General features: G+C 37.5%; 1 protein-coding gene across 4 annotated transcripts in view; it reads left to right on the forward strand.

The window, feature by feature from the left end:
- The first annotated feature begins 9,601 nt into the window (after positions 1–9,601).
- The window catches only part of SLC13A1 (solute carrier family 13 member 1), a 28,926-nt gene continuing 24,144 nt past the window's right edge, over positions 9,602–14,383 (forward strand). For all 4 annotated transcript variants that reach the window (XM_068996396.1, XM_068996404.1, XM_068996413.1 and 1 more), the window contains exons 1-3: positions 9,602–9,717; positions 11,526–11,654; positions 12,403–12,539. In XM_068996396.1, the coding sequence (XP_068852497.1) occupies positions 9,619–9,717; positions 11,526–11,654; positions 12,403–12,539 (365 nt within the window). In that variant the 5' untranslated portion in view covers positions 9,602–9,618. The remainder of the gene's footprint in view (positions 9,718–11,525; positions 11,655–12,402; positions 12,540–14,383) is intronic.

The raw sequence follows: 14,383 nt of genomic DNA on the forward strand, positions 1-14,383 counted from the left end.
TGTTGAAATGTTGACAATTTGTTTAAAGTGTGTCCAAGAGTTGGCCCATAAGCTAATTTGCGCTACTGCTATTGAGTTTGCTCTGTTAAGAATCCATCCCTTGGGAGCCCAGTGCTGCTGTGCTACCCAGCAGGACACAAAAACATCTTTACCCCTGAACTATATTCTTCTGCCTTCTTCATAAGTAAAGTTATAATCACTCAGGATATGTTTTAGAAAAAAAAAAAAATGACCCTGTTCTGAAAAAGTCAGAACAAAATACAATTTTTTTAATTATTTTTAGTTATTGTTCCACTGTGGTTGAATGAATTTAATTTTACTTTGGGAAAGAGGGGTGGTGGGGAAGAGAACATACACTAGGATTTAATTTGGAAGAACCACGAAGATAGGAAGTTTGTCAGGATATCTGAAGCTCATTCCTGCCATTTGAACCTGTAAATCTGTAAATCTTTTACAGAGCTATATATGGCTGATTGTTAATCTTTGTAAAGATTAAGAATAAAGGTAGTGACCTGAAGCCAGGTTAGAGGGAACAATGACTGATATCTCTCCATAATGAATTTCAGTAAGGAATTCCAGATTGCCATACTTTACATATTTGTGGTGTTGTATCTCTACCCTCTTTGTCTTTCATATTTTCTTGGGAACTGGAAATGTACAGCTAATGAGGCCTTCCATGTAATTGAAAAGAAATACTGTTGATTTGTAAGACATAAAGGATGTTTCAGTTTTTTGACCCATAAAGTATGATTTTGCCACTTTCTTCCTGATTTACACCCACTGTATCTGGTGATTTGACCTCCCAGATGTAAGCGGATCCTTCAGGCAAGTGGGTCAGTAGAGCTGGCAAAGGCTCTGTGTTTCCAGGTCGCAGGAGCTGTTAATATACAAACTTATCTTTGTTTTTAATCAGACTGAAACTAGATTAAAAGCAAAAAAATCTTGCATGTTAGAAATTTAAGAGAGGGGGAACTCATATTTCTAAGGCATGAGCTGTTTCCAAAATTAAATTGCTCAGCTGGTCTTGGCTTTGGCAGCAGCTGCTGGGAGTGTAGGCTGGCCACGTGAACAAGTGTCTTTGTTTCAAGTGACTTTGCTGTCACTGATATGACATGATCTATGGTCATGTATTACTGCTTCATATCTGCCACACAAGGCTAATAGTTGACATATTGTAAATCCATCTCCTAAATTTTTGTCGCAATCTCTTGTTGAAGAGGCTTTGCCCACCACTGATGTAAACTTGCATGAGCCCATTAACCCTGGAGACTGGGGGCTCAGCCTCGTGGGACCAAGCTGGCCAGCTTGGAACCGGGGTGCTCCTGGGATCTGTGGGAGGCTCAGAATTACATCTAATAACAAAGTAATAGCATCTTTATACATTTTTCTATATATCCTCTTAAGTTCAATTAAGAGGGATTCTGATTCTTTCCACAAAAATGGGATGGCCATACAATATTAATTTAGAGCTTGCTTTGAACCTGAAATAAGTAATTATTTCAAAATAAGGGAGAAGGGGATGGTGCTAGTCAAGCCGAATCATTAGTGCTCCCTGATCTTTCATGCTGTTAGACTTTAACACTGAATCATATTCAAATTAAGCAAATTAGAAGAGCCCTAAAATATGGTTCAGTGCAACTCTGGACCTGATCTCTGAGCTTGGTCTGTTTTAAAAGAAATTATTAATGGTAAAGCAATTACTGATGAATATTTTTCTCTCCTGTATTACTTTAATAAACACATTGTGGGAATCAAAGTGGGACTTATAGTGTGATTTCACATCTGAATTTTAGTCTTTGTTTGCTGGAATATATTTTCCTTGAAATACATGTTTTCCTTCACTGTTGATTAAATGACAGCTATCAATATGCTCTCTTGTTAAGAGATTGATCTTGCATCCCAGAAGAAATCAATTTTTTGCAAGAAGAAAACATTCACAGCATGGCATATAAGTCTCATATTGCTAAATCATGAGACATTAAGGGGATTGCTCCCCAACTCAATGAAAGCTCCTCATCTAAATTAAGAAAGATGCATGCTAATTCATGCAGATTAATTCTGTGGAAATAAGAGAATTTGCACTTGGTCAGTTTTCATCTCACAAGCATTAACCTTTTCAAAAATAATAACTTCTCAGGTGATTTTTTTTCCTGCTCCCTCAGAGAATTCCTGTGATAATAAAAGAAGTAATCCATGAAAATGCATCCTTATCAAACAGAATTTACTCTTCAAAATTGAGCTGCCTTTCTTTAACATGACAGCAGTAGGCCTTTGGGTAGGGGCTATGTAAACGTTGGGAGAATTGATTATTGGCAAGGGAAGTTTGCCAGATTATGACAAGGGTCAGTTGCCAAAAGGCATAAGTCTGTTGTCCTTAAAAGGAGCACACTGGACAACCATGTACAGGCGTCAGGCATTCAGTGAAGCCTCTGGAATAAGGGTGGAGCAAATCATTGGACAAGCTCCAAGCAGGGCAGCTCCTTCTGAAGCGCTTGAACTGATTCAAAGAAAATGGCGCTAAGTACAGGTCATCAAGAAAAATCATTACACTAATGGCCTTTAGGTACAGTGGGTTTCTATTCAAAATGAAAAGGATCATGTTTACAATGCGTAGTGAACTTTTAGTCATGAAAATTTTCAATGTAAAGTAATTGGGTTTTGTTTCTTTTCAGTTTGTTTGCTTTTATGCAGTAAGGAGTGTGGAAGTGTATTCAACATGTCAGATTTCTTCCATTCAGAAATACAGTCTGAATGTAGGTATAAAATGTGTTTCCTCTCTCATCACATGATGAAAATTGATTTAATCTGGTTTCTGTGAACTGCTTCTCCAAAGGGTGACAATGATCTCTTTCAGAGAGAACTTTCTCAGCTGTTCTGTAGTGTAGAAAAGGAAATGCAAGGACTCTTATGAAAATAAATGGAGTTCAGTAGTTTTTTTAACTACAGCTGTTTAGCATGCCAGGCCAAGAACATAGGAATAAAACACCTGAATTATTTCAGAAGTCTCCATCTTCAATCTGTAAATTCACATACTGCTCAGAATTTCATGCTATTGAAATTCCAGAAAGGTACTTTTGTTTTGATTGTTTACCTCCTTTTCTGTACAAATCTCGTTGTCCGTGATAGCATTCTGCTAAGCTTAGAAAAGACTGTTCCTTAGGAGATACTTTAAAAAAAGAAAAAACACAGTTTAAAATACAATTGTGTTTCCATTAAGATTTACTAACCTAGTTTTTGGAGCATTTAGAGTTGTTGGAGCAGTTGTCTGTTATCATCTTGGATATGTACTTAGAAATTGGAAAACTTCAGGATGGGACACATGTGACCACACATCCAATTCCACCACTGTGGAACTGCACTCAGTGCAGTTCTGCTTTCACTTCTGCAATAAGAAAAAGTGAAGGAGAAGGAGAGTTTAAGTCTCTCTATGTGTTTTAGGGGGATGTTATTAGAATTTTCAGTCCCAAAAGCTTTTGTGTTTTTAAAGAAAAATAATGAGCAGCAACAACAGGCAAAATTTCCTGTGCTTGTTAAAAGCCTTGCAGAATATGCAAGATCTTGGGGAATTAGTGCTTGTGGCTTAATTTCCATGCTTTCTATTTAGTGAAAATTTATTCTCAATGGCATCTTTCTAAAGGTGGAGATCAGTTTTGGGTCTGTACTAAAGATACTTAATTTTTCTCTGGCAATAATGAACCCCTTTGATCCCAACCACTGGCAAGTTAATACAGAAAAAGAGATGGTTTCCATTTTCTTTTCAATGATAAGGAGTGAAAGCTACTTATTCAACAACAATAATGGACTTTGAAATTCTGATAAAATCTTGTTTAGTGATAGGTGCATGCTATATCCATTTGCTTAAACCCTAAGACCAAAGGAAAGAAGATTGTTTCTTTTGCAGCTATTCTTGACTTCAGAGAGCTTCTTAAGACTTTTTCCCAAACAAGCAGAGGATAAAACAAGTCTGTCCTACCACAGACATCTAAAAGTTAGATGTCTTGTGCAAGGCTTTGTAGTCAGTGAAGAGAAACACTCTGTAATTCACCTCAGCCTGGTTAAAGCACCTCAGCTGAGCAGGATGGGAGTACGTACATCTATCTGTAGATTGTGAAATGAAGGTTATGGTGACCAATTTAGATATGGATGTGTAAAATCAGAAGTAAATCCCACCACAGTGCTCACCCAGGCCATTTCTGGAGCTTTCCTCTCTGTCCTCTACATAGTAGAACATAGTAACTTCAGAATTCCAGTTCTTCTTATATAAAAACTTAATATTTTTGGTAATGCTTCTCATTTTTGTTTTCAATAAGTATAATTTTGAGAATCATTAATATAATGTTGTAGAAGCATAAATCCTTTAAATGTCTTTGGGAAGCTGCTTTTGTAACATTCCTTTGCCCTGACTGTTTTTCCACCGATTTCTTCCCTTTGGGTAACACTTTATTCATCTTACAGTTCTCGTAGTGATATTTCTGTTACTAGAATTAGTCATTAATTGGTGTAAAAAAAACTTTCCTTATAGATTTGAGTGCTGCTCTAAAATAGTGCTTATCTCACTCTGTAAAGGTGTCCTGCTAATCCTGCATGATCAACCTTTGACAAGGAAATATTTTTTTTTCCCCCTTCACGTATCTGTGGATCCTGCCCTGCTGCATGTTGTACTAAATTCTGCATGCTTTGAAATTCTCAGGAAGAATTGCTTAAATGAAACGTTCTTCTTGGTTTGGTAATATTACCATTGTGTCTGTGATGATCAAAATGTTTTAAAGTGTGTGTTAAGATAGAGAGTAGTACTGTAATTTACAAGGCCATTGACAAGGGTTGACTTGGTTCACCAGCTAAGCACCACCCAGCTACTCAGCTGCTCTGACTCCAGTGGGACAGGGGAGACAATAGGAAGAGCAAAGGTGAGAAACCTGTGGGTTAAAAACATTTAATAAGCAAAATAAAGAAGAATAATAACATGGAATAATTAGTACAAAAATAAAGACTGACTACCTCCCGGAAATAGGTCAATGCCTAGCCAGCTCTGAGCAATGTCTCTCATCCCAGAATACCTCCTCCCCTCAGTTTTTGTCACTAAACATGGTTTTATATGGCAGAAAATGTCCCGTTTAATCAGTTTGTGTCAGTTGCCTTTGTTGTGTCCCCTCCTGACTTCTTGCACGCCCCCAGCTACTCACTAGGAGGGCAGAGTGGGAATATCTTGATGCCGTGGAAAGACTTCTCAGCAATAACCAAAACACAGGGGTGTTACCTACATTTTTAGTCACATTTTCAAAACATCACATGGTCCAAACCAGCATCATACAGACTGCCATGAACAAAATCCATCCATCCCCGCTAAATCTCTGCCCTTGAGTCCGTACAATTTATGTCATGCTCAAGTCTTACACTATCCAATACAACCTTACCAATTACCACTCTCTTTCCTATCATGTGGTACATATATATACAGATGTGATTCCTGCAGTCTATGGATCATCCCTGTAAAACATTCTTAAAATGTCCATTGAGTTGTTTGATGCATGACTTTGCCTTCATGTGTTATGGTGGTTGCTCCCGACAGGAGAGATGGCATATTGTGTTAAATTATTGGCTCACATTGGGTCATCGCTGTGCTTGCCTCTCTTCTTGCAAGGCTCATTCTCCATTGGTTCAGGCGATTCTAGACATAGTACTTCCTATAATATGCAAATCAAATCACATTTTATTTTTCCCCGGGGTTTAATGTCCTTGGGACATAAAATATATATCCCCATTCTTCCGCATTACCCATGAGTTGTGCCCACGCCTTTGAGCAAATTGCCCTATAGCCCTGGCTCCAACATCCTTGATGCTGCTGACCTGGGGTGTCTGCAGGTGCCTCCTGCCAGAGACTCCAGTGGAGTCATGCTTCCTCAGTAACATAGAGAACATTTCTCTCTTCTTAACCCTGTCTGAAGTGGCCCATGGGGACTGCATGAACTATATGCTGCTTGGTCTGTGCAACAGCTTATTGCTCAGGGCTTCAGTCAAAACAGTTCTTTTGGATCACTCGAGAGAGAACTCACAAGCTGACTACGATTCCTGGAATATGCATTCTACAGAATCTCGTAGTGCCCAGGAAAGTTTGAGCTTATTTTTCTTTCTCTGCTAAGAGAAAGTGGGGACACAACTGCTTTCTCATTGATTGTATTTACTGGGGTGTGATGATGCCCCTCTTGCCATCTCATTCCCCGTAACTGGATCTCTCATACGAGTCTTTGAGTCTTCCTTTGTTTTATTGAAAATCAGCTTTTGGAAGAACCTGAGTTTTTCTTTTCTCTTTCTCAAACCCTTCTTCTGCTTTGTTGTCCCACACAATTATATTTTTGAGCACACAAGGCCTTCTTCAAGTATGAAAGAGAAATAGCAGTCCTCAACCAAACTGCAAATACAGCTATCTACACAAAACTTCAGCATAAAAGGACCATTCCCACAGGCTTTCCTGAGGGCTGAAAAAAATGAACCAGAAAACTCAATTCAGCTGCTGAGAAAATACACAAGGGTTGTGCACAGTTAACACAAGAAATAACAAAAATAAATAAAGCATTCCAAGAAGGCTTGGGATTAAGGGATCAATACTGACCCAGATCAGCTAGCACTGAGTAGCATAACTAGAAATATTCTTTCTTTCTAGAAACTCAGTCTCTTTTAAAATTTTTTCCAGTGTTCCATATACATCCTTATTTATTTTTCAAACTGAATTTGTAATTTTTTTCATAATTGTTCCATAACACCTCAGATCACATTAAAACCACTTTTGTCTTCACATGGAGAGCTGGGTGTTTAAAGCTCTCATAAGCAGGATCGCATATTCTCTCTTGTTCCAGCTTCCTGCCTGTAAGAAAAGTTTTGTCCCAAATTCCATTTTTTCAGAAAACCTTCAGCCCTCCTCCACTAAACTTATCCACTGCAACTTCAATGTCTCCCTGAGCATCTGTCTGTTAGTCCATTCTCAGGTTACCTGTAGAAGTTTGACTGCTCCAGAAACATCTCAGCGTAAGTTTGGAAGGAAACCTCCTCAGTGTAACTCCTTGTTCTGCCCTGACCATCTCTGATAGCTGACCAGGGACCTGCAGACAGGCTTTAGAATTTCAATGTTAATTGTGCAGGACAATTTCTACTCTTCATCAGCAATATTTTATTTGAATCAGGACTGGAAGTCTCTTTCCCTTTTCTCTTTTGTTCTGGACTCCTATCTCCACATGGCATTTTGCTATAGCTGTGATTGTCTAAGAATGTTGAAAAAGCAGATTTAATGGTCTAGTATCAGCTAGAGAGTATTATCTTTGTCCTGCTGATTACTAGTTTATGATTCAAAACCATGAACAAAAATATGGTCTAGAAAACTAAGCAGAATAGACCTGTTAAGGATCCCATTTGAAATATCTTCAAAGTATGATGTAAAACAATTGCAACTGCTCTTCAAGAACAACTTTTAAGAAATAATTTGTACATACAGGCATAATTTCCCCTAGAGCATTTCTTTTATGCTTACCTCTGACTTGCTTTTAGTTTATCTAAAAATTTATTGAAGTAAAATGAAATGCATATAATTTACATCTTTGGTCACTAAGTTAGTTGCCCTGTAAAAGCAGAAAACTAAATTGAGTTCATGTGACATATTTAATTTCCATTTATGTCTGACCAGTTTTCTAGAAACTTGTAATACTCCACAGTTTTTCAGATATTTGGCATATCAAAATATATTCAAATATATTCTAAAATAGTTCTCAGATTACTGCATGAATTATCACCCATGAATTATGGTTGAATTTCATCTGAAACTGTTGACTTGAATACATATATTAAATCTAAATATCCACTAATCCCACCTGCACTGTCCCCATAGTGCATTCTCTTTTTCATATTAAAATTCATTTAATTGACTGCCATTTACCTTTGTGAAGACTCAAGCAAAGAAAGTGTTGAATACTCCAACACTGTCTGCAGTTTGTCTTCCTTTTTGTTTACTAAATCTCTCTCCTCTCAATTCCTCCTAGTTCTGATACTTTAACAGAAATTTTCTGTGACTTCTCCAACGGAAATTTATTTCATATCACAGTCCTTCTGAATTTATCAGTCTAAACGTTTGTTATTCCTTTATAGCACAGATTTTTCCAGACCACACACAATTCTTTTTTGATTTTTGGATATTTGAAGATTTCCTAATGCTGTCTCTGAATTATTTAAACAAGTTATATATTTAGAACAGCCCCCTTCAAAAATTACCAGTTCACTTGAACATCTTAAATCCCTTACATTATCTTCCCAGGGTCTCAGTCTCAGCTGCCTAGGTAGCGTCAAAGCTGTTTTCCCAGTTCCCCAGTAGCAAGGCTGTTACTTCGTTACACTTCCCCAGTTCATTTCCCACCTTTGGGTTTTCAGGCAATTGCTTTTTGAGTTAGTTATGAGGTACTGCTTTCCCATAGCCAAAGTCCTACCTTCCTGAACCCAGAAGTGTGTACTCAAAATGACAATCTGATCACTTCTTTTGCCTGCACCCTGACACATAGGATTCTTATAATCAAAAGGTTATATGAATAGCAAAAATCTGTCTTTATTACCTGTCCTTTGGATGGATCTGATGGCAGTTCAAACAGTCCTTCATCTGTCTCCTCTTCCAATTTTCTTCTTCATGTAAGATCTCAAGCACAAAACAATGTGTCCTTCCCCCTTTTAATCTTCACCCACAGATAGTGTACAAGGTTCTTTCCTATCTTTTCCTGTTCTTTATTTGCTGCTATTTTGTTGTATTACAAAGACAGCACCAAGTTTTCTTTTTATTGAAAAAGAGGATAGAAGAATTTATTTATTTTTGACTTCTGTTGCAAAAAGTCTCCCACTCTTAGACTTCCTCAAATCTTTAAATGATATACATAACAAACCTCATCCTGTTTCTGCATGAGAAGAGAAAATGAACTATTCCCTGCCTGGCAAGACAGAAAAAAGTCCCTGTTTTTCCTTATATACTTTAGATTCTAGACAGAGAAAAGCAACAAGAAGGCTGAGGCTGGAAGGCACTTCTGCAAGTGATCTAGTCCAACCTTTTACTGAAAGCAGAGCAAAGTTCGGGTCAGGCTGCTCAGGATCTTGTCCTATCAAGTTCTGAATATCTCCACAGATGGAAATGACGATGAAGAGTTTTTAATTCTGTTCAATAAAATAATCTTGCATATGATTTCTCATAAATGCCCCAACTGGTTTCGAACATATATTCTATGTGTGTTATATGTTTTGACTTCCTATGTAAGTCAACAGTGACTGGGAGACCACCTGAAGTTTTTATTTATTAGCTGTCTAAAACCTGTTGTAATTACATAAACTTGTTATGAGGAAGGGCAGGGAGAGAAAGTCCTGAGAGAGCTGACATCTAGCTTTGGTTTAAGGCTAACACTTATCTTATCAACCTACTGTTAATAAACTCACTAAAACAATAAAGACCCAGATTTAATTTTAACTTGCTTTACTGGCCTGCTTTAGCAATGGCTAAAGGTGATACCTTGGAAAAATATTAATCAGAGTCAGCTATTTAAAGTCCAACATGTTTTTTGGCAGTTTCTTCAGGAAAGTTCATCTAAACAGACATCAACCATGAAGATTCTTAGCTACCTCCTGGTTTATCGAAGGTTCCTGCTCATTGTCCTCACCCCACTGCTTTTACTTCCACTTCCACTTATCATCAAAACCAAAGTAAGTGACCTGCTTGGAGAGATAATTATTTTGTACCTGTATGTAAGGACTGAGATTCCCAGACCTTTTCAGATTACCAGAATCACAGATAGTTTGAGTTGGAAGGGACCTTAAATGAATAATGGTGTTTGCATTGTGATTTTTTTTTTTTTTGTCAACTCAGTGTATTTGAACAGAAATGTAGAGAAGACAGCTTCAACATAAAATTATGTACTGGATGCATGAAGATCTGCATCACATATTTGTGTTCTAACAACATCTGGACTATACTGAAAATCTTGTTCTCATTATTACTTTGTGGACACTTTTAAACAGCTCTGTATGATTGGCAATGAAGATTAATTGTCAGGAAAAGAGCTGCAATTACTTTTTTCTTTAATGAAGGATTTTAAGTTCATCACGTTTTGTGTTGTCTGATAGGAAATGACTGAAAACAATGACCTGATAAATTCCCTCTGGTTCCTAAATAGAGAAAAATCTATGACAGGACATCATAGTCTTATTTAACTTGAAATAAATTCTGGCATTCACTAACTCTTGTGACAGCTGCAAGCTGATGAAGCAGCTATCTAACAATGTTGTTAGCGACTGTATTTGGTACAGCTCTGATGCCAGTATAACGAAATGGAATTCTGTGATATGTTATCATCTGTGCATTATACATCCCATGTATGACAATATGTGAAAGTTTGGTTCAGAAGCCCTTGCATCACAGATAGGTGGTGGTTACAGAGCAATGTGCCTCACGCTCTCACATCACAGTTGCAGTATTTCGGTTTCCTTTCTGAGAGGAAACTCACAGGAAATTCTTAATGTGGTAGGACTTAAGTGAGATGAACATTTGCTAGGTGAATGGATATTTTCAAATTGTTTCATACATAACACAAACTTCTTCCCCATAATAAATGATAGCCACTGCTGACTGACTTAGATTTAATATTGTTGTTTTCCAGTGAAAGATTCCAAGAGCCACATCATTAAGCTGTTCCTTTCCCAGTACAAACCATTTATGCTGCTCTTGAGTAATTTCATACCCTAACCAGGGGCACTAAGGCTTCCAAATCATTTTCCTTAAAAGCAAAAATATAAATTTAAAACTACAAAAAAGAGATTTCTAATACTCTGGAAGAAACTAGGTTTACTTCATCTCATTATGTTTGTCTGGGGCTGCATTTTACAGGCAGCATTGAAAGTTATTCTCCCAGGGGGAAAAAAAAAAGAGAAAAAAATAAAAAACTCCTGGTTTTCAGGAGCTGAAACAAAATACACTTGCTAAAATTACAAGCCTTAAAAAAAACAGTGGTGTTTCTTGTGAGTCTTGCAAGACACCTTTTTTGTTAGATTATATCCTTGCCTTATTGATACTGATGACAAAACTTCAGGAGAGAAAAAATTTGACCTATTATTAGGTGCTCCTAGAGGCTTAAATGTTTGCTTACACAGGCAGAATGGTTCTGATTTACAGGGATTTCATGGCCTGAGAACGCTCCAGATGACCTAGATGTTTAATTGTCCTTGAAGGAATAGGCAGCTGACTTTTTTTCCCACCTTTCCTGAGTGGTAGAATTTAAATAATTTTACTATCTCTTAGAAAAAAACTCACTAGAACTATTTCACTGACTACATTTCATATCTTAGCAGGATTGTCAATAGCACACAATAAGTAGCCTAAATGCCGGTCCTTGGACTCATACTTTTTCCAGGTGTAGGGAAGTTCTCTACTGATGTAGCTGTACTTTTTGAATTGTGATTTTTTTTTTGCCCTAGATGATCAACTCATGTTTTTATTGGTGCCTTTTGTATTCTAGGAAGCAGAATGTGCATACACATTGTTTGTAGTTGCCATCTTTTGGCTCACAGAAGCTTTGCCACTGGCTGTTTCGGCTTTGCTCCCTGCCTTTATGTTCCCGTTGTTTGGTATAATGGGATCCAAGCAGGTAACCTTTATTTTTCTCTCTTTTATATTGTGCATATCAGGAACAAAAACTCCAAAGAATGAAATGCTTAATGTTGAAAACTGTCAGGCAAATCTATGGATTTGCTGAGTGCCAATCACAATAGTTCTGACTCAAGACTTGCTCACGTGCTTTGTCTTCAGGACTTGTTCACATTTCTTTAATAATTTTTTCTACATAGTGATCTAGTGCTTAGGTGCCAGTCAGTGAGAAAATGCTAGATAGTTATGAAATATCCTTAATATTATAGAGGCAGAATGTCACAATCATTACTCCATGTGCAAACTACAGAGTGCAACACCTCATGCCAAAGAGATGACTTCACAGATAATCATACTCTAAGTCTATGCTTAAAATTGTTACTTTATCTGTTGGATAGATAAAAAAGTAACAAAAACAACATTTCATTGGTGATTTACTATGTATGTGAGATGTGACTGATGATTTTAGGTTGTTCTATCCTAAGCTTTATTTTTTATTTTATTTTAACCATATGCACTTTTGTGCATTTATTCTTGAATCATTTGGTTAAATGAATTTAACAGTTCCAATGAACTTAATAATTTAATTTTAAGCCAAAAATTTTTTTCTTTATTTATTTCATAATATAATCTTACTGTATTTTTTTCATTAAAAATGATGACACCAAATGGTAAGAAAAATTCACAATTTAATTTTATAAAAAAGGATTTATTTTCCTTTTTATTCTTTGTTTTTTCTTTTATTTCAGGTAGCATCTGCTTATTTTAAAGACTTTCATCTGCTGCTGATTGGAGTAATTTGTTTGGCAACATCAATAGAAAAATGGAATCTCCACAAAAGAGTGGCTTTAAAAATGGTGATGCTGGTGGGTGTCAACCCTGCATGGTATGTGCTAAACTATGTATTGAAGGACAATAATACTTGTGAAAAGCTATGTATTCCAGAAATAATTGCCTACTGATTTTTCTACAGTAGAAATCCGGCCTTTCTTTTCTACTCAAACAAAGTAGATATTTAAATTGATATGACTGGTTGGTAAGAGACACTTTATTATTTTGTGGAAATCCTAACTGGAAGTTCCCTGCAGTGATTCTGTTCATAGTAAGGATCCTTCTGAACAAAAAGTATGATTAATTTGTGAATAATGTTGGGGTCCGGTTCCTTGATGGTCATTGGAACATTCCCACCTAATGCCTACAACATAAAATCTGTTCTATGCTGATTATTTTTCTTTCAATAGTGTTTTCAAAATTCTGGACATTCCCAAACCTACAAAAAGAGTTCAAATACACAATGAGGGGGGCAAAAAATACTAAAACTAAGCAGGTGGTGGGGAGGGAAAAACACATGAACACAATATATTTACTTGTGGTGTTTTCCTTTGTCTACATATGAAAAAATATCAAAGGATAGGAACTTCCTCAGCTGGATGAGGTGATAAGAGAAAAGAAATCACACTCTCTGCTTACTCATTATCAACATATGTCTTACAAAGTGAAAAATTTTTCTTTGCTTGCTTTACAAACTTGCAGAAAAGGTTTAGGCTGACAGATGCATCTGTCAGTGTACCAGTAAGGCTGCAGATAAGATCTACAGAGCAAGTTTAGCTTCCCAGAATACATCATGCTCATGACTTCTTGCCAGGAAGCAGAAAGGAAGAAAATGGTCAGGAAACCAGAAACCCCAGGTCTGAAAAATAAGATGCCTCTTAGGTGATTTAACTAATGAAACGTCATGGGAATGCTGAATTATTTCTATTCCACAATAATTTGACTGACCTAATTTTAAGTATCACATGTATTTGATTTAGTTCTGCCTCTTCTGATAGCTGGTAGCTTCCTGTTTGGAAAAATTCTCCTTATATTCTGGTTCTACTGCTTCCCATTATCTTAAGCTGTATTCTTGTGCTATGCAGGTTTAGTCATTTCAGCTTCTCTTTTGATCACTCCTAAATTCTCAACTTTTAGCTGAAAAGTTGAAAGGGAGAGCACAAGTGGATGGTGTGCAGTGCTAAGCTGAACACTGCTGGGGAACTTGCTGTGGACAGTCAAACCTGCGCTGATGATACCTAGAGCAACTCCGCAGACAGAGTTGTGACCCTGGGGAAGCATCCTTCATAACTAGCTCATCTCTATCACATTTCAATCATGACAAGGGGATCATAAGACTATGATGAGATGATCTGTGAAGGAGAGGATCTACCACCTCTCAGCATCTGCTGCTTACCAGCTGTGTCCATGGCAGGGATGGTGGTGCTCTCTGTGCCCTCCTCAGCCACTCACAGCAGACCCTAGGCAGCCTGTGCACACTGGAGCCTCATCTAGCCCAAGGCAGAGACATCACTGCAGGAGACCTCTGCATTAGAGGCCATAAAGGGTGCAGAAGTGAAAGTAAAATAGCAGGAGACTTCTGGATTCTGCATTATGTATTCTGGAGAAACTGATGTGTATCAGGAATATGTGGCCAGCAGGACCAGGATGGTGATAATCCCCCAGTACTCAACATGGGTGAGGCTACACCTCAAATCCTGTATTCAGTTTTGGGCCCCTTGCCCAAAAAAAGAAAGACATTGACATGCTGGTGCAAGTCCAGAGAAGGGTGATGAAGCTTGTGAAGGGTCTGAAGCACGAGTCTTATGAGGAGCAGCTGAGGGAGCTGGGGTTGTTTAGTGTCAGGGAGGCCTTTATCACTGTCTCCAACTCCCTGATAGGAGGCTGTAGCCAGGGGAA

Source organism: Aphelocoma coerulescens, chromosome 1A (assembly GCF_041296385.1).
Source record: "Aphelocoma coerulescens isolate FSJ_1873_10779 chromosome 1A, UR_Acoe_1.0, whole genome shotgun sequence".
Lineage (NCBI taxonomy): Eukaryota > Metazoa > Chordata > Aves > Passeriformes > Corvidae > Aphelocoma > Aphelocoma coerulescens.